The 27,921-nt window shown below is 38.5% G+C and overlaps 2 protein-coding genes across 2 annotated transcripts; one reads left to right on the top strand and one right to left on the bottom strand.

Moving 5' to 3' along the window:
* Window positions 1-3,698: 3,698 nt before the first annotated feature.
* LOC131436006 (protein asunder) lies at window positions 3,699-6,130 on the top strand. The gene is made up of 4 exons (XM_058604373.1): window positions 3,699-3,795; window positions 3,883-4,435; window positions 4,497-4,939; window positions 4,996-6,130. The coding sequence occupies exons 2-4, from the start codon at window positions 3,895-3,897 to the stop codon at window positions 6,004-6,006; spliced, it is 1,995 nt and encodes a 664-aa protein (XP_058460356.1). The 5' UTR covers window positions 3,699-3,795; window positions 3,883-3,894; the 3' UTR covers window positions 6,007-6,130.
* Window positions 6,115-27,701, bottom strand: LOC131436008 (intraflagellar transport protein 81 homolog). Its single transcript, XM_058604389.1, has 3 exons — window positions 27,282-27,701; window positions 26,018-27,224; window positions 6,115-6,528 (listed from the first exon to the last, which is right to left on the bottom strand). The coding sequence occupies exons 1-3, from the start codon at window positions 27,635-27,637 to the stop codon at window positions 6,115-6,117; spliced, it is 1,977 nt and encodes a 658-aa protein (XP_058460372.1). The 5' UTR covers window positions 27,638-27,701.
* Window positions 27,702-27,921: the final 220 nt, after the last annotated feature.

The following is a 27,921-nucleotide window of genomic DNA, read 5'->3' as shown; positions in this document are numbered from 1 at the left end:
CGATTTGAGAAATTTATCCGATGTTTACAGCTGTTGAACACTTTTTACCACCATCTATTTATTTACATCAGAATCTCAATTGTGGGTATTCAGCAACTGGAATAGGATTATAGTTTTAAATTTAGAACCTGGGACTGGCTCCGAATTCAGTTGAAAAATTCAGGTTTAGAATCCAGTTCTCAAGTTTTATAATTCTGAAAATGAACTCATTTTCAGACTCCAGCTTCCGAATTTTATGTTAGAACTGAATTCAGTTTTAAAATCTAGTTCTAGAACCAAAGTTCCGAGTTCAATTCCAGCAGGCAGGTTCAGAATTCTGAACATGCACCTGAAATTACGAAACTTAGTTATCATTATGGTTCAGAAACTAGTTCCAAATTCTGGTTCGGAGCTCAGATCTAAAATTTTGATTCAGAATCCAGATCTACACCTCTTATCTTGAATTTAGTTCCAGCATTTTGAAGTTGAATTCATGAATTTAAATACTGGAAACGAATTCCGAACTAATTCAACTAAGGTACTGAATTTAGTTTAAAAATTCAGTTCCAAAAATCTAGTTCCAGAATCTAAAATTAGGATTCAGTTTCAGAGTCATACACAGAAAAAAATTATGAATTTTACAGGTGACATAATTCTACAAACGATACAATTCGATAGTCCCACGACAAAAGGGCCTAACTGCAAATGAGAGCCTCTCTTTGTTTACTTTCTCTTTCGATTATTACGAAGTCATTATTGCAAATTCTCTAAAGTTTCCAATATAAATCGAAAGCTTGTAGTTTTACCTTGAAAGTTTTGCGGAGAGTAAAGCGTCACATATAAAATTCGGTAAACCGTAAAAGAAAAAATGAACAAAGAGAAACTGTCATTTGCAGTTAGGCCCTTTTGTCGTGGGACGGTTGGATTCATAACTACTTAACTTCTCAAATGACGCAATATTCCATTCGTACAGAAATTTACTGGTTCCGAGTGTAATTTGCACTCGGTTAGCGAGTGCCCACATTATCGAAATGACGCTGTGGTTCAGTCGACTCACACCAGCTTTGTGATCTAATGTTTTTCGGTTCAAATCGCGTTGTTGCTGTTGATCTTTTGATTTTTATTCCATTCGTTTTGAAGCCATGTAATGTTCAAATCACACAATTTTACGTGTTCTTGAATTTTGATTTATGTGAAATATGACGCTCCATTTATGTGCATCTGAAAAGATGTAAAATCACAAGAACTCAGTTTTAAAGTTCACTTCTAGAATCCAATCCAAATGAAGTTTAACCACAGACTAACAGACATGACAGTATGAGTAAATTCTTATAAAAATAATTTTTCGTTATGCACTAGTTCCACCTATATTGTACTGCGCGAACTATTTACTATCTGTACACCCCTTGTGTTACGTAAAAGTTTTTTTACTAGTTGGTTTCCCCTCGTTTGTCAACACCGATCAGATGCTTGCAGGGTTGCCTGATTTCATCGAAATATTTGAAAATGAATCGTCACAATAAATTTTTGGATTACGTTGATAATATATTTAACTTTTCTAGCGATGTTGGAAGGTAAACATTTATTTTACTCAACGTTGTTCATCTAGACTATTTTTTAATGTGTTGGTAATTTTCACCCGAAATTAAGTGACGGCAGACCAGAAGCAAGTAAATATTGTAACAAAACGGGTTCGATTTTGTATTGCGTTGTAGGATGAGAAGTAGGCACAATTCTGTATATAGTTTTGGCAATATGTAATTAATCTGTATCCTGCATGAAATTCGCATGGAGATATACAAATCAATACATTACAGGTAATTCTGTATGAATGGCAACTCGGTTGGTAAATGAAAAAAATAAACACAGTCTAGATGACAGACAGAATGTTTTTGATAGGGTAACGTGGTGCCATCATGACACATGTGAGTACTGTCCCAAATAAAGGAATATTCGAAATGACCGTTTATATGGTTAAAGAATCTAATTTGAGTGTCCTATCTGTTAGTCTGTGGTTTAACTCCATCAATTAAAATTAAAAAATTCATGTAAAATTTTTGTCCAACATGTAAATTTTTTTTATTATTGCTTGCATTAAAAGTTTATATACTGAATATCTTGCTTACTATCAGGAAATTACAGGAGTTATAAAGAAATGAGTACTTTTTGTACAATTTTCTCTAAGCCAGGTAAGGTTTTAACTTTTTCACTTCCGAAAATAAATCAATTTGACAGATATGATTCTTACCGAAGTATAGTCAGTAATGTTCACTGAAGTTCTTAATCATTATTAATTGATTCACCGAAATTTGGCAAATCTTTTACTGAGTTAGGAAAATGGGATGACATTTCGAAGTTAACAGATCATGTCAGCAAAAGAAAACCGCAATGTTTTAATTGAATTTACCGAAATCCAGTAATTCATTGACTGATGACTGTCAATTGTATCAGTTTTACAGACCCTCCAGTGAAAATAACGTTTTACAACTCATAACCGTAAAACTAATTACTGAACATCGAAATAGGAATTTGGTGTGCAGTTGAACATCGGACTACCTCAAAATCGTCGTTTGAATGCAAAAAAGGCAAGCAAGCGTTATTAGTTTTTCTCATTGTTTCCAAAAGTTTGAGAAAACTAAAGTTATTTATGGTTATCTCACACTGTTAAACATTTAATCATAAACTACTGATCATATTTCTGATGACATGGGGGAAGAATTATGTTGTTTCGTTTTGTATGACTCGAAATATTTACGATTAAGTTCTACCCATTTTTTCACAGCGGGAATTTTGAAAAAGGTGCCCCATAGTAAAGTAAGACGTAGACACGTAAAAAACGAATTCCTTGTTTACTTTCGATTGCTGAAGGTTCAGTAATTGATAAATTCAGCTTCGATGCTTCTACCGAACATTCAGTAATGCCGAACTTTTTGCTGACAATTTTGGTAATTACTGACGTTTGTCAAATTTAGCCTAGCGAAAGTCTCAGAAATTTTATCCTTTGCCGAGGTACTACTCCCAATAATATCGAAATGACGGAATGAGCAACGAATTCTTACTCGACTGCACGATTTTTCAGTGCTAGAATTTTCGCCTTAGTTGGCTGCTCGATCAACCCGATTGACAGTGACACTATAAATGTCATTGAATATTCGCTCATTTTATGAATGTGTTAGTGTAAAAGTTAGGCGACTTATGCCATTTCACTACACTCCAGCTACAAGAATGGATGATGCTGACTAAGGTAGGCCGTTTTATTAATTTCCAGCGAATTTCAACAGTTCATGCTGGAATTCTAAGAAGAACTGGTTATTTACTAGTTCTTTATATCCGAAAAACTTGAAGATTTAAATTTATGTATTCAGTTTTATAATGTTTTCATTTAAAAATAAACTGAAAATCAGCAAGAGAACGTGTGAAATCGACAAACAATAAGAAGAAGATGAATTGACAATTCAGTCTGCATATTCTCACTCAATTCCGACAGAATTCCGAATCAACCGGTTGTAGGCGAAATTCATTTGGAATCGGTTGTTGTACTGGAGTTAGAATTGATTCGGAATTCATTATGATTTCCACATGGAATTCCAAATGAAACGCCGATTCGCCGATTCGGAATTCATTCGGATCTGACAATGTGGGACGGAATGCCTTTCCAAACGAAAAAAAAACTGTCTTTTATGAATTGGAACATTTGAACTGTTTGTCTTGCTTTCAGATTTCCTTCCTTGGCAACCCTGCTCGCCGGTACTTTTCCTGCGTGCATGCTGTCAAATTGATTATAATTGTTTACAAAATATTTAAGCATACCGGGAGGTAGGTACTCGCGATTCCGGTGCAAATGGATTTTGATTTCAATTCCTTTTGTCTTTGAATACTACATTTTTAACATTTTTGCAACAGCTGCCATCAACAATGAACGAACTGAACCACAAAACCGTATTCGTGCTGGATCACACTCCATACTTTGGAATCTCATGCGAAGCACCAATTGACTGTGAGTTCATCAAGAGCAAAATACCGATCCCACCGATAAGCAAAAGTTTGTGGACCTGTGCCGTGGAGGCATCGGTAGAATACTGTCGAATAGCGTGGGATCTGTTTCCGAGTGGGAAATTGATTCGCTTCGTAGTTAGTGACACTGCCGCCCACATCGTGAATACGTGGAATGTTAGCACCCAAAGTTTGACCCATGTGATGAATGCCATGTCCATGGTAGGAGTTCCTCCACGGCAAACACAAGCCAACGACTATTCCGTCATTCACGGACTGCGAGCCGCAATCGAAGCACTGGCAGAACCGACCGACTTTCAGAAAGAACAGCTCGGTGCAAACGAGCCGGTGGTTTTCAATCTGGGACGAGTGATCTGCATTACTTCCGCCCGTGATGATGCCAGCATGAAAAGTTTGGAGGATATTTTTCGCACGGTGCTGGTTCAACAAAATACCCATTCCGGTAGGACGGTTATGGAAAGTGTTATATTTGACTGATAATAATAAATTACTCTTAATTCTAGCAAGTCACAAGGAGTATATGAAAATTGATCAATGCCATTTGGTGATCATCAATCTGTTTCCATCCAACATGGACTCGATGGTGAACAATCGAGGTTTGATCGATATTTCGCCAATTTTGAAATCGGAAATTCACTCCAATAAGGCGAACAAAATCTCCAATAAGCTAACACATTTGATACTGCCGCATTTCGATTTGGCCAGCACTACCGTGACCGGCATTCCGATGAAGGAAGAACAGAATGCAAGCTCCAGTGCCAATTACGATGTGGAGATCTTCCACGGGAGTAAAGCTCACTCGGTTTTTCTCGGCACCGAGCTAGTTTTGCCGCACAGTGTGAAAGATGGATCCGACTACGAAACTGTCACGCTTAAGTGGTGCACACCGAGAAGCTGTGGGTCTTCCGAAATGCAACCTTGCCTGGCACAGTGCCGGGTAACGCCCGTAAGTGTACACTCTTCGCGTTTTCAATGAAAATTGTATCAATTTTCCGCACGTAGGTTGACGTGACGTCCCGGCCCAGTTCCTGTTTGATAAACTTTCTGCTGAACGGACGCTCGGTGCTGTTGGAGATGCCGAAAAAATCCGGAGGTAAAATTACCAGCCATCTGCTGTCCGCTCACGGTGGCGAAATATTTATCCATTCGCTGAACACGTCCCGAAGCTGCCTGGAAGACCCACCATCCATCTCGGAAGGTGGAGGCGGACGAGTTACCGACTATCGCATAAATGATTTTGGTCAGCTTATGCAGCTTCATCGCATCGTCCCGCTTAAACCGGTTGCCGAACGGGCTCCTGACGAAAACTTACTCAAAATGCGCACCAAGCTGTCGAAGAACACACGCTACTGGCCGCTAACGCTAGGCACCACGGTGCTCTATAACGTCCGACAGTTTGTAGAAGCGATTGTAGTGCTAACGCAAAAACCGGAACTTACCGACGAAGAAGTTCTGCAGTGTCAAAAAACAATCTATCAACTGGCCGCCCTAGAAGGTAGGCAGGAATCGCTCGCCCTACCGAACATGGGTCATCGGTTGAAGGGTGCGAAGCGAGAGGAACAGTACAGACTGCTGTGGGCTGAACTGGAGACGATCGTTAATTATAGTGGACCTTCGGCTGGACACAAAGCAGTGCTCAAATGTGTCCGTGATTGTCGAGGACGCACTCCGCTGGAAATTCAGGACAAAGATGAGGCTGCCGAAGCTCATCGGGCGTCGGTCATTCGGGCTACTACCGATTCACCAATGTCGCCACCGCATTCTATGTCGATAGGAGACAGCGCAGTGTCCGCGTTGTTGGGCGGCTCAAGCCGTGGATCAAAGAAAGCACTCAGTACCGGTACCAGATCTCTGTTGGACATCCTAGCGTCGTCCGAACGGGCACAAAGTCAAAAACGAATTGATTTTAGCGGAAGACTTTGCACACCATCGGGACAAGTTGCGAAATTGTATCCCAATTTTGGTATGAAAGAAGACCCAGTGCCACCGGGCAGGCAACCAGATGTAAAATAGTCGACGGAATATGTATTCTTTCAATTCTACAGTAACGGTATTTTATTTAATAGTAATAAGCAATTTTATTATTCGTAAGAATTAATTAGAACTGACAGAAACACGAAATCATAGTGTTCCACCCGGTCCGCGCTGTTTCTTCTCGTGGAAACAACGTATCTTTGCACCAAACAGGGTTTTCAAATCTGTCCACATTTCTTGCTGACGTTGGCGCTGATTTATGTTGCCCTGCAAGGAAGTTTTGTCTTCCAGCAGTCGCTTTCCGATCGATTCCTGCTCGAATATTTGATGGGACAGTGTTTCCTTTAGCGATACCCGAACGTTTCCTCCCGGTTCACTGTCCGCTGCCAGGCTGGCATTTTCCTCGAAAGCCTTTTCCAGCAACAATTGGCACCGTTCGTGTTCCAGTTGAAGCTCCTGCCACTGTTGCTCCAGTGTTCGGATGGATTTTTCTGTATCGCTGATCTTACTTTGCAGCACTGCGGATTCGGCATTCAGAGTAGCAACCAGAGCGTCGTAGGACTGTAAGTGTATGCGGAAAAGATAAATGATTAGATTTATGACGTGGTATACGGACGCTTCGACGATATTGAAACTCGCAATTAGAGCGGATGGTGGAAACATACATCGGACTGAAGTCTTGCAGACACAATGTATAAGAGAATAGAAGTCTAAAAAGAAACGTTCGACTTTCATCGCGAAAATCAATCGACGGTATCGAATTGGGCTCAATAGTGACCGTAGACAACGCAGGAGAGATATTCAGGAACCAATTGAATTAGAATTCATTTAGAGCCATGACACATGGACTGTATTGGCAGAGAACCAACTCACATTTACAACCTTTTTTCTCGATTACACCATATTGGGTTTTCGATCGAATTTCATTCGTATTCGTACAAACGGTAGCAAATTTAGAGAGATCACTTGCAGTCAAAAATTCAATACGCCGTTGTTCATAATAAGGATGTTAATGAGCGATCATGGACATAATATGCTCGAAATACAAGGTGGAAAGATTCAGCAACAAGTACTGTTTGAATGCTAACTGTTTATCGAGACAGACGGCAAGATCTTTATCTTTGAAGCACGCAAAGAACTATCAGTCATGAAACCTTCAAGATTGTATTCAAATTGGAAAGGTACTTATTACCTTGTGAACGTAATGGTTGAGCATTTGCCGGGATTCACTGTCATATTATTGATTTTGCATCAATCAGCTAAGATTTCCAACTGACGTTGTGATGTTGAAGTGCAGCAAGAAAATCAGATGACCAAGATGACTTCCCTGCGGAATTCCAGATGTTGACGCAAATTTTCTAAGAACGCATGCGCCAATTTAAACAACAAGATGTTGAAGGACGTTTGCACCACAGTTGAGCCGAGTTAAATTTCGACTAGCTGGAATTTCGACTAAAACTAGAATTGTTTGAAATTCTTTGATGTTAAATCATGTTGAGGGCATTTAACTCGCATGCGCTCAACATGGTTTAACATCAAAGAATTTCAAACAATTCTAGTATTGCTGACCCAAGTCCAGTTTAGGATCCAGATCCTTGTCTTACTGGGTCAGGACCGGTAATATAGTAGGTACAGGACTTGGACTAGAACTGAATTCTGGAATTGAATTGTGAACCTGGATTTTGAAACTAAAACAAAACAGGATCTGAATTCTGTACGTGCATTTTAGAAATTAGTTCTGATCCTGCATTCTCGCAGTGAATTTTGGAAATGAATTCTAGTTCCAGAATGCAGGTCAAGAGTTCTGGAACTGGATTTAGAAACTGAACTCTGGACTTCGAATCCAGTTCGCCAGTTGCCAGATCCATTTCCAAAATGCTGGTCCCGAATCAAGGTCTAGTATTCAGTTCTAGATCCAGGAATTAGATTCACTTATTTCTGGAACCTGATTCTGAACCTGGATTCTAGAACTGAATTTCAATACTGAATTATGGACTGTACCTAAATTTTAGATCCAGCATGTGGGTCTAGAACTGAGTTCTGAGCCTAGATGCTAGAACTGAAATTTGACACTAAATTCTGAGAGTGTTTGAATTTTAGTTCCAGAATTCAGTTCTTGACCGGAATTGAAGTATCAGCAATTTTAATTGTCATACCGATATATGGTAATGTTATTAGTCACGGCAATCGTTCTTTATGATCGAAATCAGTAAATCGAAGATACGAAACTACCGACATCTCCGTACACTGCTTTCAGACAACCGAAATCGGGTAAACCAGCGGTTCCCAAACTTTTTTGGTCGAATGCCCATTTTAAATATATTATTCGTTCTACTGCCCACCAAGTAGAAAAAAATATTGTACAAAACCTCAAACGCTCAGGTCGCAGTGCTAGTTTCCCTTCGAAGAAGATCGATTACATCATCCTGTTGGGGGTCGTTTGCATTGGAGCAAAATACAACGGGAAATGGACAACAATGTGGAACATTATGCAAAATCAGCCTTTTTAATGGATCTAAATGTTACCTAAAGAACTATAAAGATTACTTCGTTGTAAATCGAAAATTAAAATTAGCAGTGCAGTGCAAATCTAAGATAATATGATCAGTTTTTTTTTGCAATTTTCACAGTTCTAAATTCGCAACAGTGTTTAAAATCGTTTATATCCAATCAGTGTTTAATATCTTAGAAAATTATACAATTTGGCCCTTCACGCACGCCTTCATAAAAGGTTCTTTCCAAAACCATCAATATTTTATCATAAAGAACTATACTGGTTATTTTGTAATCTTTGTTTGATGTAACTAATCTGTACTGTAGTTTAGGTGTATCGTTTCAAATTCTAGTAGTGAAAAAAAGGAAAGCTTGCACAATTCACACAATCGATCAACTAATTGATATTCGGAAGTATAAAGAAAGAGTGTCAGTTTTATTCGTATTCACGACTTCCAGTTATGTCTCTGACATTACACACACATCACAGGGGATCAACTAAAACGTGAACCGTGAGCAGACCGTGCACAATCAGATCAAATTCCAAGTTTTTTTTATAGCGTTGTGTATCATTATATCCACAGTAGTTCAGTTGGCAGAGCGATTTCCCCGGATTAAAGCAGGTTGCGGACGGATTTATAACTGTCTCTGAAAGCTTATGATGCAAGTTTTTGGATTTAATTGTTTCCATTCTATCCAGTCGTCATTTCAGACCGTCTTTTCGTTGGGCGATGGAGAAAAGTTCTGCATTAGGCGTGGTTTCTTGTAGCGTATGTGGACAACAGTTTGATTTTTTTCAAGAGCTCGCTCAAAAGTAGCTTTTCGAGTCATTTCTAGTTCTGGTTTTATTTCTTGTGTGAGAGACAAAAACGAAAACATTTTAAATCAAACAGCTTATTTGAGGTCAAACAGTTCATTTGCGACTCTCAAGCGACGACTTTCCACACGGGAAACTACGACAAAAATAAGTTTTCGTAATAAAGATGTACATGGCTGTGTTTATTATATTTTTTTGTACACTAAGGTCTATTTTTATGCGGTTTTTAATGCGACTTTTTTATTGCGAATTTTCTTTGTGCGGTTTTTTTATGCGAATGTGAATTCTGAACTTGAAGCAGAATTCAGTACTTATATTCGGAAAATATACCTATGATTGTGAATCTCAACTCCAGACGGAGACCTTAACCTAGATCTGGATCTGGATTCTAGCCAGAATTATGTTTTCTGAACTTCTGACAGAGTTTCCGAAACTAAACTTGAATCCTATTTTGCACTTGAACTCAATTCTAAACTTGAACCTAAATTATTGACAGAGATTTTAAACCTAGACCAGGATTCTGAACCAGCACCCTGGAGTTGGATATCCGACAAGGTTTCTGAACCTGAATATTGAATCTGGACATGGTCTTTGAATCTGAATTCTGACAGAGATTCTGAACCTGAGACAGAATTCTACACTTGAATACTGAGCATGGATTTGGATTCTAGACCTGAACCTGATTACTTGGCTTGAACTCTCGATGAAGGTTTTGGGTCTAAATCTAGAGCTGGATTGAGGATTCCAAACAAGATTTTTAGAGATACTGGGAATGCACCAGAATCGTGAACCAGGAACTTGATTCTGATTTTGGATTCTGAACCTGAAGCTGGATTCAGAAACATAGCTCTGGAATCGGATTCTGGGCCAAAATTTTGAAGCATGATTATACCCTTGATTTCTGGATCTAAGTTCTGAATCTGTATTTTGACCTTGGATTCTGATTCTGTATTCTGAAACTGATATAGAATTCTTTATTTGGTTTCTGAATCTGGACCTGAATTCTATACATGAATTCTAAGAGAAAATCTGAATTCCAGACCACACACTAAGAATTAATTCCTTTGTTCGGTAATATTCTATAAAAATGATCGATATTTCGGTACATGAGTTATATTTTACAATAATTAGGCAATTTTTTACCGGACAATCTGTTTGACGTAAATTTTCGTTACAGAATTTTGTAAATAGATAACAGATCGGCTGAAAAGTTCGTATCGTTTCTATGAGAGGGCGCCACTAGAATTAAAATCATACCATTTTCAGTTAGTACCAACCTTCAAAAGATACGTGTATAAATTTGACAGCTGTCTGACTGTCTTGAGATATTGCATTTTGAGTGAAGCTACTTTTGTTATTGTGAAAAAAATGGAAAAAAAGGAATTGCGTGTGTTGATGAAACACTACTTTTTAATGAAAAAAAGTGCCGCCGATACCAAAAAATGGCTTGATGAGTGTTATTCAGACTCTGCACCGGGCGAAGCAACAATTCGTAAGTGGTTTGCAAAATTTCGTACTGGTCATATGAGCACCGAAGACGATGAACGCAGTGGACGTCCAAAAGAGGCTGTTACCGATGAAAACGTGAAAAAAATCAACAAAATGATTTTCAATGACCGTAAAGTGAAGTTGATCGAGATAGCTGACACCCTAAAGATATCAAAGGAACGTGTTGGACATATTATTCACGAATATTTGGATATGAGAAAGCTTTGTGCAAAACGGGTGCCGCGTGAGTTCACAATCGATCAAAAACAACAACGAAAAACCATGCTGAAATTGAACGAATTGGGCTTCGAATTGCTCCCTCATCCACCGTATTCTCAAGATTTGGCACCCAGTGACTTTTTCCTGTTCTCAGACCTTAAGAGAATGCTCGTTGGTAAAAAATTTAGAAGCAATGAAGAGGTAATCGCTGAAACTGAGGCCTATTTTTAGGCAAAGGACAAATCGTACTACAAAATAGTATCGAAAAGTTGGAAGATCGCTATAATCGCTGTATCGCCTCTCATGGCAATTATGTTGAATAATAAAAACGAATTTTGGCAAAAAATGTGTGTTTCTATTAAACGATACGAACTTTTCAGCCGAACTGTTATACAATTCATACGGTAAATCTGAATAGCCGCCGAGTACGGGAAAAACCATACTGTCCATATGGTAAAATTATCTTCCAATAACCGAACTTCTGTCAAAACTGATTGTTGTTAAACTAACTGTCAAACAGTTATTGCAATTTTCAGTAAGTGTCTTTTTATTAACCAAACAAAAAAATTCTTAAAGAGTACATCGAATGGATTGAGGTACAGGTGCTAAAGTTTTTAAAACATTAGAACCACTAAAAACTTTTTGTTTACTTATAGGCAGAAAATAATAAATCACTTTTCCACTTGCTGCCTACACAAATCGTTCGAGGGTAATTTCTGGTGAACTCGACGGATTGTGCAGTGTTTTGGAAGGCGCTCATAATTCCGGTCAGCCGGAAAACATTTGACCCTTTTTTCGTGGAATAAAACCATAGTCACAACAGGTTGGAATTTCCTTCATTCGTTTTTGTGAATTTGTGTTGTTTTTTGTAATCCGAAAATCCAGAATTTTAACCAAAGGAAAACAAACAAACAAAAAATTACCGAACAATCAGTTAGATCCATTTGGTTTACAGTTTACGGTAGTTGTTTGACAGTTCAGCAATTACCGAACGATCGGTAATCAATTTAATTACCGAACTGATTACCGAACGTTCAGCTGTTGAAAATTCGGTAAAGAATTACCGAATTCTGCGAAATTTTCTTAGTGTGCAGGATCCCGTACCATAATTGGAATTTAGAACCTGAACCGGAATTGAGTAACTTGACCTAACCTTTAAACATGAATTTGTGATCTGAGTGCAGAGACTGAATTCTGATCCTAAAATCGGGACTTCGATTCTGGACCGAAATTCTTAGTCTGAATCTGAAATTAGACTCAGATTCTGGACCAAAATTATTGATAGAGATGTTTTACCTGAACCTGAATTTTGCATCTGGACTCTGGAATCTAGTTTTCAACCTGGACTTGAACTTTGATTCTGGGCCAGAATTCTGACTCCAGATCAGCTTCTGATAGTTTTTTAACCTGAAACTTGACTCTTCACCTGAATTGTGGACATAGTTTCAGAACATGGAGCTGGCTTCTTGAGCGAAAATTGGGATCCGAATTTTAGGCCTGCATTTTGGACCTGAACTCTTGACAGGAATACATAGGTTTTTATGTGTTTTGGACATAAGGTAGCGCTTCGCCGTGGTCAGGTCGAAGCAAGACAACTCACTGCTTCCTCTTGCTTTGTCGCCGAAATTTCACCCTAAATTGCAAATTTCTAAAATACTAACCCGATTCACGAAAAATCAAAAACATACGATTGTAGGTAAATGATTTTACTATGCATTTGGCGAAAAATATCAGTTGGAAAGCTTTTCTTTCGCGAGATTTCGTGCGAGTTTTGTTAAAATTTGGTTTTCTTTTTTTCCTTTTCTCGCTATAAACAACTCGCATATGTAGGGATGTGCTACGTTTTCAACAAAGCGTCAAAGCTAGTAGCGATGAAAATCATTACTGATTTCTGGTTCTACTGAAACACGAATAGAAATTATTTTACAAAGTAGTAACACTTACTTACATTTTCTACTCATCTATATTCAACGTTTACGCAGAGAGAACGGACAACGAAAACAAAAGAAATGTTGTTAGCGTCTACCGCATGTAGCATTTTGCACACCCCAATGCATTGTGTGCGTGCGAAAGAATAAGGAAAAACTCATTTATTTTTATAACTCGCACGAAATCTTTCGATAAATATGTTTATCAGGCACAATTTATATACGAATCGATAGAAAAATTAATTATCTAGAATCGTATGTTCTTGGAATTTCCGTTTTCTTCCCCGTTTTCTCACAATTTTGGGTAAAGCGCGTGAAACCCCGGGATAGGCAGCGAACTCCCGTGACCACGGCGAAGCGCTACCATAAGTTCTGATCCCAAGCCTAGATTCTGGGTCTAAATTCCTGGCAAAAAAAATAAAAATCTGAACCAAATTCAGAACCGGGAAGCAGGATTCTGATTCTGGATTCCGGACATGAATCTGAATTCTGGATCTGACCTCAGGATTCTGAACAAGATTTTGGACTCGAACACTGAAAATCATTCTGACCATCTGGATTCTGAACGTGGAACTGATTTTTTTTCTGTATTTTGTATGAACTCAATTTGTAATACAGATAGGATATGAATTTCTAAATACACTCATTCTTATTTAACCAATTCTTGGTTGTAACAGCACTTAAGTTTTCATCTTCTTACTTTCGTTTTCTTCCTCACAAATCTCACAAGAATTGAATGATGCAGTAATCACATCCTGATAGACTGATAGATTGGAATGGAATTGTTTTTCGCAATGATTTATTACCCACATGTTGATTCGGTCAACTGTGTTTCAATTGAAATCTATATGGAAAACAATGTGACATTCGTATGAAATTCATATAGAATCTAGAGGTAATGATATATCTTATCGTTTTGATGTGCATTTCAGATAAATGTAACATGATTTCCACTAAATATCAACCGTTTTTACAATCATTTTATAAGTTAAGTGTATATGTTCATTAATGTCATGTGTTCTACAAGTAGTGATAGTTCAAATGCTTTGCACACGATGCTAGCGTGCAAACTATTTCCAGTGAATTACTGAAAAGACCGTGCAGATGCGCCAACCTAAACGATATTATGATAAGAAATAGTTTTTTATCGCCATCTGATTTATTCCTTCATCGTTGAAAATAACCTCAACCGAACCGAAATAAATTTCGGATCTCGATATTTGTCAACATATCTAATAAAATCAAACATGATTACACGAAATAAAAGAAAATAAATTTTCTTACAATTTCAAATCAACGGTTCTTGTAACCGGTCTTAAAATTCTACAAATTGAAATTCGTTCAAATATTGAACCTTGGATGTGCCTTAGGGTAAAATTTGTTCTGCCTTAAAGTGAAGCCAGAGAGAAATCGCGAAGCGAAGCGATGCGAAACTTGACAGATCGCGCGGCAGAGCTCCGTCCACTCAAGTTCAGCAGAAAAATGTCAGAGTGAACTCGATGCGTTGCGAAGCGACTACTGACTGATCGCATCGCACTCACTCTGACATGTCATTTTTCTGCTGTACTTGAATGGACGGAGCTCTGCCGCGCGACTCCGTGCGATCTGTCAAGTTTCGCTTCGCGTCGCGTGTCGCTTTCTCTCTGGCTTCATTCCTAGATTGCCCATAGTAAAGTAAGATGTATTTACATCAAAAAGTACCGATGAAAAGTCTTTCCTTGCTGAACGTTACAAAGCAAAGTCTCAGCATTACATTCCTTTTGTGAAATTTGGTCTTTCTGTAAACTGGCCAGGCTTCGCAGCCGATTCATAGCGTACAGTTTCGTTAAAAGTGTTTGTTTGAAGAAACTACCCTGGGTCAGTTTCAGGTTGCTCAAGCGAAAACGGCATAAGAATCCTTTCCTGAACGGGGCTCGAGCGTACGACTTTTTACTGACAGTAACATTTATTGCACGTATGAAAGTTTCGAAAACATTTGGCTTTAAATTAATTTTTAATGATCATTTTGGTCTGTTGCTATTTTTTAGAAATCTTTTCCATAAATTATTGCTCTCCCACATGATAAATTTTGAAAAGACGTCCGACACTTAAGTCAGATGTAGTTAGGTCAATAAGAATCAGTATAGAGTCAGTTTCCGCGCTAAACGTCACACTGGACCAAATTTCACGAACAAGAAATATCCGTCGACAAGTTTTAGAACAACAACGGGGAACGTGCCTCTTGGAGTCATTTAGATCTAAAGGCGCGCTTTATGGTGCAAGACATTTCTGTGAGTATTGAAGTATCAGAAAAATGGGCACAAACAAATATTGAACGGAGCAGTAGATTTATTTATAGGATAGTTGGAATCATTTTATGAAAGTTTAACAGTAAAACTGAAATTCTTTGCTGGAAGAACGTGTTTTTTTTATTTATACATAATTTAGCTAACAATTTATATTACAGAATGTACAATTTTCACTATGTTCTTAGTATTGTATATAATTATCACATTTGGTGTGCATCCATTCGAATCGTTCCGGCTGCCATTTCTCCCGACTTTACACCACCAGCGGCAGTACGCAGGTTCCTCGGGATGTATCGACCTTAACTCCCTTCATTCGTACCTCACTGGCTCGGAAGGCAAAAACCGGCGAAAGGTTCGAAACCAGCAGCAGTTTCTGATCGGTGATGGGCGCTTGATACAGCACTGTCACACTGGTAAACTGTCGACCGGCGAGCATGATCTCGTCCGTTTCGCTGTCATCCCTGTAGATACGCTCGATCATGATGACCCCTTCCTTGGTTATAACGTAGTTATCCGGTTCCGATGTAGTTAACGTGATATTGGCATTCATCAACAGAACCGGTCCGTCATTGGAGTGCTCCAACCGAGGGTAACGCTGTCGGTATTCGTTGAGCCGATTTTCCACGATCACGTTGGTGTTGTCTTCTACCAGGGCACCAATGGTCTCCAAAGAGATAGAAGAATCGGAACGAATCGCATTCAAGATAGGATCCATTTGACGATCAAATGTGTAACCATTCATGCGACACATGGGCCCTGCTCGCATGTTAGCTTCCTCGAAGTGAAGCAGATTATGGACGTTGTAATCGATCAGATGTGAGCCGTACAGGATCGAGTAATCGGCTACGAATGTGTTCAGGAGCTGCCCGGCAACGTAGGTACTGCACTCGACGAACAGTTCCGAGCTTATCAAAATTCGTATCGCCAGGTGTAGATACAAAAAATGGATGTAGTATTTCTGGGGCAGATAGTTTTTCAGCACGATCGGTGAATAGTACAACAAGAACTGTCGCCAATCGTATGCATCCCAGTCGGTCAATTTATCTAGGCCTTTCGGTTTCTGTCGGAACTCTCGCGGACAGTTTCGGCCCATTAACATCAGCTCGGCGGATATTCGACGAACGGATTCTTTGTTCAATCGATAGTCCAGTTTCCCGGTAAGCCACAGATTCATCAGACGTTTCATGACTCCTTCGCACACGACGTACTTGTAGTCGATCACGAACTGTGACTTCAGCTGCAAGTTGAGCTCACGAAGAATTGGCACTCCTACGTGATGTCCGTTCTGCAGACAGTAGACGAAATCTTCATCCGTACGCATTGATGCGAGATTTGCGTTCGGTGGAAAACTTGTAATTCCTTCGTTAAACTGCAGTTTACCCTTCTGGTTACACTTGCTGCAGCCGAACTGGGAGTTTGGCAGTGAAGTACACGTCACCAAGCTGTTGGCAATCGGATCGCACAGAACGGCTCGGATGGTAAGTGCGTAGGTTCGCCCATCCAGTTCGAACCGAGTGTTTTCGAACCCCCGGAGTTCCTCAACGAGCGGTCGAAGTATTTCGTTCGCAATCGTCGGAGTGGGAAACGTTCCCTGGTATATACCGATCACGAACGGTTCATCGAGCTGTATCGACAGTTTCCCGAGAATCACCATGTACTGGGGCAACTGAATGCCGTTGACTTTTTCCGACTTTACCACGTAGAATGCCAGATCCATGAAGAGCATTTTCATAAACCAGTGATTGGTTTCGTCGACCACCTTTTGGATGTAGTTAGTTATGGACCTTTTCACTCCAAAGTTCAGATAGCGACCAACGGACATTGGAATGATGTCGTAGTTGGAGTACTGCTGGAAAAAGCATTCGGATCTCTCCGGTACTTTGAGGCCGTTCTTTTTCATAATCGAGAGTAAATCACCAACCAGCTCCTCCGACGGATTGTGCTTCAGGGTCAGCTCCTTCAACTGCTCCCGCAGTGTCGGCTTGTCCGGACTGTACTCCTTGCAGGAAAACTCAATGCACTTGATCGTTTTCTTCAACTTTCGCTTTAGTTTAGACTTTTGTCCACCGGTGGCGGTGGCAGTATAGTTGGAACAGTAGTGATACTCGGCCTTGATTTTGTTTCGATGCACTTCGACCAGCTCGTTCCGTATGAAGCTTTGTATCGGCTTGGCCACATTCTCGTTCAGTACCGTCAACAGGTTCAGCTTCGCCATACGCTTCAGTGACCTGTTGATTCGCTTCGGTATCTCGCTTCGTTTGATCTTCATTCTGTTATGAAATTAGTTGAAAATTTCGGTTCCAGAAAAAAAAGAAAAAGATTCACTTTTGAAGAACCTAGCACATGTTACACAATTTCACCCCGTGTGACCGAAACTCTGATTCCGACAGAACTACACTGTTCGATTGCGGATCGACGACTGAGATCGATTTTGACCTGCTCGACGATGATCCGTACCAGGAACGTACAAGGAATGGGAAGAAAGACGAGTAACCAACAAAAAAAAAAAAGGATCACTGCAATAGCAATACAAATAGAGGCATCCTTCCATGGGTGTACAGTTCGTTCGGAACACATGTTCCTACTAAAGTTTTATTGTCTCTTATTGCTCTTTCAACGAGAGATGAACGAAGGATGTTTTTTGACCTGCTTCGGGGTCCTTTTTCGATAGGTAGCGTAAAGGAATTTCCAGTGCAGTGTTTCGTGCTCTAAAGTGGGTGGATTTTTTTTTGTGTTTCGGGAATTTCAATTTCGTTCCAGCTATGAAATTTCAGTTTCTAGTGGTTATGGTTATAGCTTTGAAGGTACGACAGGATTTGTGCTTTGAGGCACAGTGCGACATAGCAAATCAGTGGAAATGATACAAACATAGCAGTTGTTACAGTTTCAAGTGGATTTCAGTATTCTTTGGAACTTCTTCTATCGAAAAAAAAATTATTAATATTAACAAAAAAAAAACATTTTACTAGAAATACAATGAAATAAAAAATAAATCTAAACACTGCTAACTTTCAGTCCATCGACGGTCACAGGTAGAATTTCGTAGTCCTGCCTATATAGTGTGGGTGATCCGAGCAGATGCTTTCCGTTGTCTGGGATTTTTCTCCCAGTCCCATCCATCAAAGCGATCGCATCTGCTGCTGCAGGTCTAGTTTTTTGTTTTTCTCCCTTACGTCTCGTTGCAACTTGCAACTTGCACAAACCTGCTTCGAGTGAATCAAAGAGCTGGTACTAACCGAATGTCACATACAATGCAATGGGTAAACGTATTATTCCTAAGCTACTTTTTTTCACCTTTTCATTTAAGGGTCGTTTTTCTACGAAAAGGAAATTCGCATTGTCGTATGAAAGCAAGGTAAAGACGATTTATCAACTTTTCTATACATTTTTCAGGGTAGAGCGCACAGCCGGCCTCAGAGGTCTGAAACTGACCGTCATGACCGATTCGCCATGTGTAATGCCGGAAATGAAAATATACTGGGGATAAATATATAAAATTGCAGTGCAATTGTAATTCGAAGTGAAATATTTCGCTTATCTCTGACAGGTAGATTTGTATTTTACCGAACTTGGTAGAGTTTCAAAAGTGTGCAGACTTATGTCGTTTTCGTTTTTAAATTGCACTACACAGGTGTAGCGAAAGCTGCACTGAAACCGTTCGTTTTTACCAATTGCACTACACCAGTGCTACACTTTTTCTGCACCGATACCACTGGTGTAGCACTCATCAAAAGTTTGGTGTAGCTCTGTGCAATGGAATCGTTTATTGTAGTCAATGGTTACTGTTTATGTTTTCATCATTTTTGTTCGTTTATTCATGCCATGGTGTAGCACTCCACCGGTGTAGTACAGTTTAAAAACGAAAACGACATTAGACTTTTCACCGCAAAAGTATGTTCAAAAGATTGTGCAAGAACCGGTAAAAAAAAACTTTGAATGCAAAAAACATTTACTCCTGTAAAACTGACTAAAAGTTCATCCGTTCTTGCACCGAAGATGTTTTTTAAATGACTTTTGTTTAAGCTTGAATGACCACCGACCAGACCCGAATGCAGATCGTCTGACATTTGTTGTTTCTAGAGGTCGTACATATACTACTGAGCACCCCACAAGTGTCACTGGGCCGTATGAATAAAACGTAGCATGCTTGAATTTCGGTAGTAAATGCTACGTGTGGATCACGTTCCTGTCAAAACATGCTACAAACTGTAGTATTTACTACAGTAGTTTTCGGCAGGTAGCTCTAGAGGTTGCTACTCGTGTGTTTGCTGATAAAATGAAGTACAGAAATTAAAAAAGTGGCATTTTTACAGATGTAAGCACGTTTCTTGCTTTGTGCTTGTTTATGCCAGCCTTTCCCGCTCTGTGTCGAGACGGTATGCAGCAAATGCTTAAATTCGGAAGTAGCATTAACTACATGTTCGAACTTGTTTTTTATTCATACCAAAATCGTGTTATACTCTGTGGACTTTGTTTTTGAGAAGATACTACAAACAACAGACTTTACTACATTTTATTCATACGGCCCACTGTTTCGTTTCTAGACTCGCTCTAACCGGTGTCAACACTCAAAATGACATCCTAGTCAGCAGTCCGGATTTAAATCTAACACCACGAAACCCGAATGTGGAAATTTGATCCCCTTTGGATTTCACTATTTTTTTCTCGAGATATCAAACACTGACGCAAACTAAAAAACTAAATTTGACGGGAGTGAAAATTTTTCATTCCCGACGCACACGCCTACTGCGATTCATTTTCTGTTTTTAAATGACTGGTTTTAATGTTTATATCCGGTGTCACATTAATAAATGCTTTTACGGGTTTTCGAAAATAAGATGCTTTTATTCAACCGTTTAATTCAGAAGAATAAGAAGATCCTGAAATGGAAACTATGGTTCACATAGTTTAGGAATCTCTGTCACAGAAAAAATATGTAGAAATAACTAAATTTTGGGTTTCATGCAACGAATTATTTTTATTGAAATTGTGACAAAAGGAAGTCTGGTTTGATATAGCAAATATTGCTGCTTGAAACTACAAAACATGATTATTAATTTTTCTCAGTGGATTAGTTTGTTTCAATCAATATTTTGAAAAAAATAACAAATTACGGTAGATTTTTCAGAAGGCCGCAAGAGCAAGTGACAGTTTCTCAATGTTTACTTTCTCTTCTTTTAATTACCAAGCGGTTTTCACGATTATCACCCAACTCATTGCATTGAATGATACCCGAAACTATCGACTTTCAACCAGAACGGTGAAATCCAAGAAAATCTTTATAATCACATCACTATAATCAAAGGAGAAGATAAACAGAAACTGTAGCTGTAGCTGCTCTTACGACCTTTTGAAAAAAAAAAAACAACCGAGAAATATTTTACTTGTGCGTTCCCGTCAATTTCTTGACAAACAATTTCAAAGTAAATTCAAATTGAACGATTTGTCTTCAATGAATTAACTTTAGCTCAAGTTTATAATAGTAGCGATTTCAATTAACTAAGACCGAGATCAATTAACATTGCGTTTAAGCTATATGTATTTGAAATTTATTTTGCATAAAAACACTGCAGTAATCTGATTTTTTTTTGAACGATCGACTTTGGGACTTCGAAAATTGAGCCAAATGTCTCAGAAATGCATGAAACATCGAGATCTGATGTAATCTCAATAATTTTTGTTTTTTGTCTTTCTCACATAGAAAGGTTATGCAGTCACTGTGAAAACCAACTTTTGAACAGAGGCCCGGAGGGCCGAAAGTCATATAACATTCGACTCAGTTCGTCGAGTACGCAAAATGTCTGTGTGTGTGTATGTGCGTATGTGTGTATGTAACATTTCTTTGCACTAACTTTTCTCGGACATGGCTGAACCGATTTTCACAAACTTGGATTCAAATGAGTGGTCTTGTGGTCTCAGACTAAATCGACCTCAAATCTTCTCCAATTCATAGTTTTTATCAGTAGACGGTCAAACAAACCGATTTCGGTTATTCGTTTAAGAATCGAAGAAAATTATTTTAAAAAATACCACGGTATTATATATGATTGAAATGAGAAAGGCATCATTACACCAGTAGGTGGATGAAAACAGGGGTGGAATTATGTAAGGTGATAAGTGACTATCACCTCCTGGTGATAAAGAGGTGATCACCAGAATGTTTGGAATCACCGAAGGTGATCACTTTTACTATCACCATCACCGGTGATTGAGCCAAATTCACTCCATTTATCACCTGTCAAGAAACGTCAATTTTCAGGAGTAACATATGAAAGTGGCGTATACCCATATGATATTTTTATTCCTATAGTTTTCAATCCTTTTCATTAATTCGAGTGATGTTTATCAATGATGATTTGTATGGATCGAAGAGTAACGTTGAAAAAAAAAATGCCTCGTGAGTATGGCCACCAGCGCACAAACAAATAAAAATTCACTTGTTGGTTTAATTTAGTGCCGATTTTTATTTTTCAATAGAAATCAATGTCACAGTCAGTTCTTTGAGATAAATTTGCTAGCTTGGAAATGACACGAATTGTTAGATCTTCTTGATGTTTTACAACGGATGGCATTCCTCTCGAATGAGAAAGATCCGATAAATAATTTTATAATAGTTTTCATTCACTTCACGATTATGGCATTTCACAGAGCTTTCGAATGCTTATTGTCCAAAAATATTGCCTTATTTAGTTCAATTCACAAGAAGAAAATTAAGAACGCAGTTTGATCTTTTCTCACTAAGTCATAAACTTATCCCTTTTCCAGAAAGCAATTTATCTTAAACTCTACGCATACCCCAATGATATTCCTTCAAATGATAATTACAACATAAATGAATTGACTTAATTGATAAATACTACCGTTCATTCTATGAATTCTTTAAACGATATAAACTTCTCATTTAGGTATTAAATTTTGACACAGTATCAGTACGAATTTTATTAAAAAATTATCCTATCCGAACAATATTCGTAGGTTATGTTTATATCAGTGGCTTAAAATTCACCTAACGGATAATAATTTATAAAGCCACTTTTCAAAAAACCAAATCACTACTAAAAGTGATAACTAAATTGCTATCACCTCCATTTTGACATGAAGGTGATTAAATCGTGGTGACTATCACCTTACGTAATGCCAACATTTGATAGTGATGTTAGCCTTTCAGCAGTGGTGACAGAACTTGGTGATTATCGCCTTACATGATTCCAAATTTTCAAAAGTGATAATCACTTGGTGATAATCACCTTACATGATTTCACCACAGGTTTTTTAAATCGTCTTTGGGGCTTTGGAACCGCGTTACATCGGAAACCCGCATAGAAAATAAACGCAAAACTAAAGATTTTTTTTGATGCCGTACGTTCTAGAAATGCATGAAACGTCAAACCTAGTATGATCTCAGAAAAAGCATTTTTTTTTTGAAAAGTTTCGACTTTGTAATTTTTAGACTTCCTAAATCGAAAACAATTTTTGACCATCAAATGTCGTAGAAATGCGTGAGATCTAAATAAATCTTTTTTATCTGAAAAAAAAACAATCGACTTTGGGATTGAGTAACTTCTAAAGAAATTTATTTTTTGATCCCACATGTCTTAGAAATGCATGAAACGTCCAGATTTTGTTGGTTCAGATCTATAAAAAAAATCGACTTTCGGACTTTAATTTGTAAAAAATCGACTTTGTGACTGAAAAAAAAAACATTTTTTATTCCACCTATTGATGATGCCTTTCTCATATTACTTATGTTTTTAAATTACTAGAAGATTCTGTAAAGATTTTCTCTTTCAAACTTGAATAAAATCAAAAAAATTGTTTGGTGTAAACTACCATCATCTTTCCAATTTGTAAACGGTTATGTCAAGTTAATATAGATTTAAATGTGGCAACCCGGCACTCTATACAAAATCTACACGCTCTATGAACATAACTCATGGTTTGAGTTGCGATCACTCAAATTCAAAAACTGGAACAATATGTCAATATGTTTTGAATCACTTTTCTGGGCACATTTAAAAGAAAGAAGAATTAGTTTGTATATTAACATTTGCGAATAATAATGTTTTTGATTTTAAGCGCAAGGAACTCAAGTTTTGAGTTAAACACACTCAAATTTTGAAAAAAATATTTGTTCCATATTTTGAATAAAAAATACTCAAATTTTGAAAGTTTCGTTTCTTAACTCAAAAACGAGTAGAAAGTGATAACTCAAGGTTAGAGTATGTGAACTTTTTATGAATTTAAGTGGTGTGTCACTCAGTTTTGAGTTATGTTTAATGAGAGTGTAACAAAGATCGCTACACTGAAAATAATTTGCTCGCTTGCATCATGTGCAATGCATTTGATCTATCACTGCTTGTAGAACACATGAAATTCATGAAAATATACACTTAACGCATAAAATGAGTGTAAAAACTATTGATATTTAGTGGAAATCGTGCTACGTTTATATGAAATGCACATAAAAACGATAAGATATATCGTTACCTCTAGATTCTATATGCATTTCATGTGAATGTCACATTGTTTTCCACATAGATTTCCATGGAAACAGAGTGGACCGATTCAAGTGTTTTGCACATACATTTGTGCTGTACTCATTCCCACTATAAAATGAAGTGTTTAGCACATGCAGTTCGATTCAATAGCAAAATTGAAGTGGTGTTTACATATGAGTCGATCGTGCAATTTTTTATCAGTGTAGGTAGGTGCGTTTTTTTCTTCTTCCGTACCAGCACGTACCGATGCGCACCGATTTGGCATCTTTTTATATGACAATTTGAATGTTTTGATACTCATTGCTCTATAATTTCGGAACCGGAAGTCGGATCTAGATGAAATTTCACAATGTCTTTAAATATAATATGAGCTTCAATTCAAATCATTATTTGTGAAAATCGGTTTAACCGTTGCTGAGAAATCGAAGTGAGTTCCGTTTTTGGAGTTCGGAAGCGGAAACCAGGCACTAGTGATCCCAAAGCCGATTTATGTATTCACCAACTAACAAGATCTGCCAACTAGATGAATTTACCAGGAAATTTGATAAAAACGTGCACCTCGTATTGAAATCGCTTGTGAAAAAAAATTGAAGTTTTTACTGATCGCACTGTAACTCCAAAAGTCAGATCTGAATCAACTTTTCGGATACTTTTCAAAGAATTTCAAAACCTTTCATTTGCATCTTAGTTTGTAAAAATCGGTTAAGAAATTTCCGAGAAAATTGAATGCGCATTTTCTCATAGATTTGTAATTCCGCAACCGGAAGTCGGATCGAGATAAAATTCAATAGCGACCATATGGGACCATAAGACCGTGAGTTTGAAATTCAGTTTGTGAAAATCGGTTCAGCAGTCTCTGAAAAAATCGATTGACATTATTTGTCACATACACACATACATACATACATACATACATACATTTGCTGAGTTCGTCGAGCTGAGTCGAATGGTATATGACATTCGACCCTCCGGGCCTCGGTTCAAAAGTTGGGTTTCACAGTGATTATATAGCCTTTCTATATGAGAAAGGCAAAAATCGACTTTGGACCTTGGAAAAATTTCACGATTTTCGAAAAATGCATTTCCGACAAATTTCACGATTTCCGTTTCATGCATTTCTAAGACAAAATTGAAAATCTGGATAAATTTGAAACTTCGGAAATTTGCGTTAAAAAAGCCGCGTAAAAAAAGCTTGGAGCAGGTAATGTTAGAGTCATAACCGCGTAATTGACGTAGGACTGCATTCGCAATGTATAAGATTAAAATTTGGTACTGCTAAAAAGGACCATTTGTTTTCAAAACATTACGTTTGTATGCTGGGAAGTAGGGCGGCGATTTAGGAAAGTTTTCTAATTAAGTTCTTCACGTTACTTTAGCAGTCCGGGGTGAAAACGACCGCTAATGGCTTTGGACCGTCTGAAAAGGACTGTTTGGTTACGGAGGATTACACATTTTTCAGGAAGTAGGGCGCCGTTTGAAGTCATGTGTAAGTTTCAGCCTTGACCTAAAAGAAATTATTCCATAAATATAATCGCAACATAAGTCGTACAATCGCTCATATGTATACAAGGCAAACATACAACATCAAAATTGAGTGACACATGTCATGCAATTAAAAGCGTGAGTATATTATTGATCGAGACATTTACTTTCTCGAGGTTTTTCTGTTTATTGCAATTGTCATTTTTCTCTACGATTTATTTGTCAAATTTAATCATAAGTTGAAATGATTCGCAAACATTGGAAGAAAAAGGGTAATTAGATGTTTGAAGTTGATGCTTTTCGCATCACAAACATCAAAACTTACCAAAGATAAGGTGTGAGGTGGTGCCACAAAAATGTTTTTAGTAATTGCACATCATAGCCATATTTGGTATGACGTTTTTTTCCCTTTAAAATATGAGATTGTGATTGGTAGTGGTAGTATTATTTCATTTTGGAAACGCTTAAAATTTTTATGCCCCGCTTTAAAACGACAGACACGGGTTTTAACGATACCACATAAATTGAAAACAAACAACCTACATTTTTTTTCACCATTTGTTTACAATTCCGTACCTGCACAATACTCCGATACAGTGATCAGTATGGAGTGAACAGTGCATTGTTCCAGTAAAAAGGGTGTTAAATCTTTTTATGACCGTAAAACTGCCACTAATTATTCCGTACCATGCGCAGTCGTCAAATTACACACTCTCTAATTCATTGGACAGCCTCCCCCGTGTCCCGCCCTCAAACCTAGATGGGATTTGCTAAAAACAGCTCCGATAATTAAGAGCTTAGAGCTCTCGCACGTCACCGCAACGTTTTTCCACCTACCTGTTTTTTGGATTCCATTTCGTCCTTCAGTTCGATCACCCGTTCCCGGAGAGGACGCAGCTGTTGCGACAGGGGTGTGACACGTTCCCTGGCGGCTGTGACGGCTCTTTGCAAGCCATCTACCAGCCGCGTTAGTTCGGTCATACCACGAGTCGCAATGCCGGGTGAGTTCGGGCGACTCTCGGTGACACTACCTGAAACCGACCCATCGTCGTCAGTTGCTTGCGACAGGCTAGTAGACAGAGATGGATCTTGGCTTTTCAAATTTTCCAACGTTTGAGTGAGATCCGCTACCTCAGCCTTGACGGATGCCAGCTCTGCTCGTTGCTGCTTGTAGACGTTACTTTTCGCGCGAAGCGTACTGACAAACTGTTTAAGATCTTCACCGCGAAGAATGACATCGCCAACGGTTTCCTGTAGTTTGTGCTGTTTGTCTTGTAGCTGTTTGTCGATCTCTCGCAGTTCCTTTGTAATCTGATCCAGTTGTTCGGCGGCAGCTTCTTTGTTTCGCGCAACCATGGCGGCTTGCTGACGGAACGGACCCAAAGTGTCGTTCTGAGTGTTATGTTCCGTCATGCGATTCTCGACATGTTTCTGAATGTCTCGATTCAATTCGTTAATTTTGTTTTGCAGTTCCAATAAATCATTGCGTGTGATTTGCGGCTCATCGATAACTTCCTGTAGAATCTGTACCTCAGATTTTCGCTGCAACAGCTCAAGAGGTAACTTCTGCTGAACCATAAACTCCAGCACTTGCGTTTCCTCAACTATACTCTCCATCAAGTTCTGCGGTGTCGCTCCTTGGACTGACATCCTTGCGTTATGCAAATCTTTTTGTAATCGATCGTGCATCATGCCGGCTCGATACAATCCCTGTTTTTGCTCGTCAATCTGTGAGAGTAACTCTTTCTGGCGCTCCTTCTCGATCCTCAAACTATTGGCCGCTTCAAGCAAAAGTTCCTGCTGCGGAACCTTATCCAAACGGGTTTGAGTTCGCTCGATACGCTTCTTGACGTTTTCGATTTCGGTTTCGATCGCGCCGATATCACTTCGAAGCTCTCTCGTCTGAACACCTTCTTGAACAGATTGTTCGTATGCTCGGTGGGCATCCTTGAAGTCATCCATCGTTTGCAGATACTGGGTCCATAGGCCACCCAAATCAGGCATGGATAATGCTTCCGGTGGTAGATCCAATGGAATCAGAAACCTAAAACAGCGAATTTGAATAACAAAAATTGATCCTCACTATCGGTAACAGTTTTACTTGGCCAAATATGCAGATTTTTTAACCCGTTCTCGATTTTCGAACGTCCATCTCAGGATGGGATGTATTAATTTTTTTTCTCCCCGTACCAATCCTCGTCGAAAAGCACCCGGATCGTTGATATCTCCAGCCGGGCGATATTGGATCTTACGTAACGCTTCCATAACCTGCAGATTCGTTTCCTCCGGGTCATTTTCACGAACATCCAGCTTACTGATGGCACCGAATGCATAGAACACGTCAATCAGTACCTGCAAAAGCGATTCTGGTACCAACGAATCGAACGTTATCAGATTATAGTCCGTTTCGAGAAGTTTGTTCACTTCTATAACGATCAATTTGAGATCTTCTGTCATTTTATGGGTAGAATTTTGTAATATATGATCGAATACTATAATATACTATTTATATTCGGTTGAGAATATTGTTACAAGTTGCTAACAGTTTATTACCATTGTTTGACAAAACGGTTACTAAGCAACAGTCGAACAATAAAGCATGCGCTGTTCGCAACGCAACCCTCGAATTTGTGATTGATATTTTTGCTATTGTTCAGTGTACGGTAGAGGTACAATTTCCTACGCTCATAAACAAATAGTCATGTCACATTGCACATAACTTTCATAGTAAAGTAATTTGT

Source organism: Malaya genurostris, chromosome 1, assembly GCF_030247185.1.
Source record: "Malaya genurostris strain Urasoe2022 chromosome 1, Malgen_1.1, whole genome shotgun sequence".
In the NCBI taxonomy this organism is placed as follows: Eukaryota; Metazoa; Arthropoda; class Insecta; order Diptera; family Culicidae; genus Malaya; species Malaya genurostris.
Note: the sequence above shows the minus strand (reverse complement) of the source record. Positions and strands in the feature narration are given on the sequence as shown.

Coding starts and splice junctions, on each gene's coding strand:
- LOC131436008 (XM_058604389.1), bottom strand. CDS start 27,637: ATGACAGAAGATCTCAAATTGATCGTTATAGAAGTGAACAAACTTCTC. Junction 27,225..27,281: donor AAATCTGCATATTTGGCCAA/GTAAAACTGTTA, acceptor TCGCTGTTTTAG/GTTTCTGATTCCATTGGATC. Junction 6,529..26,017: donor AAATGGAATCCAAAAAACAG/GTAGGTGGAAAA, acceptor ATACACTTACAG/TCCTACGACGCTCTGGTTGC.
- LOC131436006 (XM_058604373.1), top strand. CDS start 3,895: ATGAACGAACTGAACCACAAAACCGTATTCGTGCTGGATCACACTCCA. Junction 4,436..4,496: donor TCAACAAAATACCCATTCCG/GTAGGACGGTTA, acceptor TCTTAATTCTAG/CAAGTCACAAGGAGTATATG. Junction 4,940..4,995: donor CACAGTGCCGGGTAACGCCC/GTAAGTGTACAC, acceptor TTCCGCACGTAG/GTTGACGTGACGTCCCGGCC.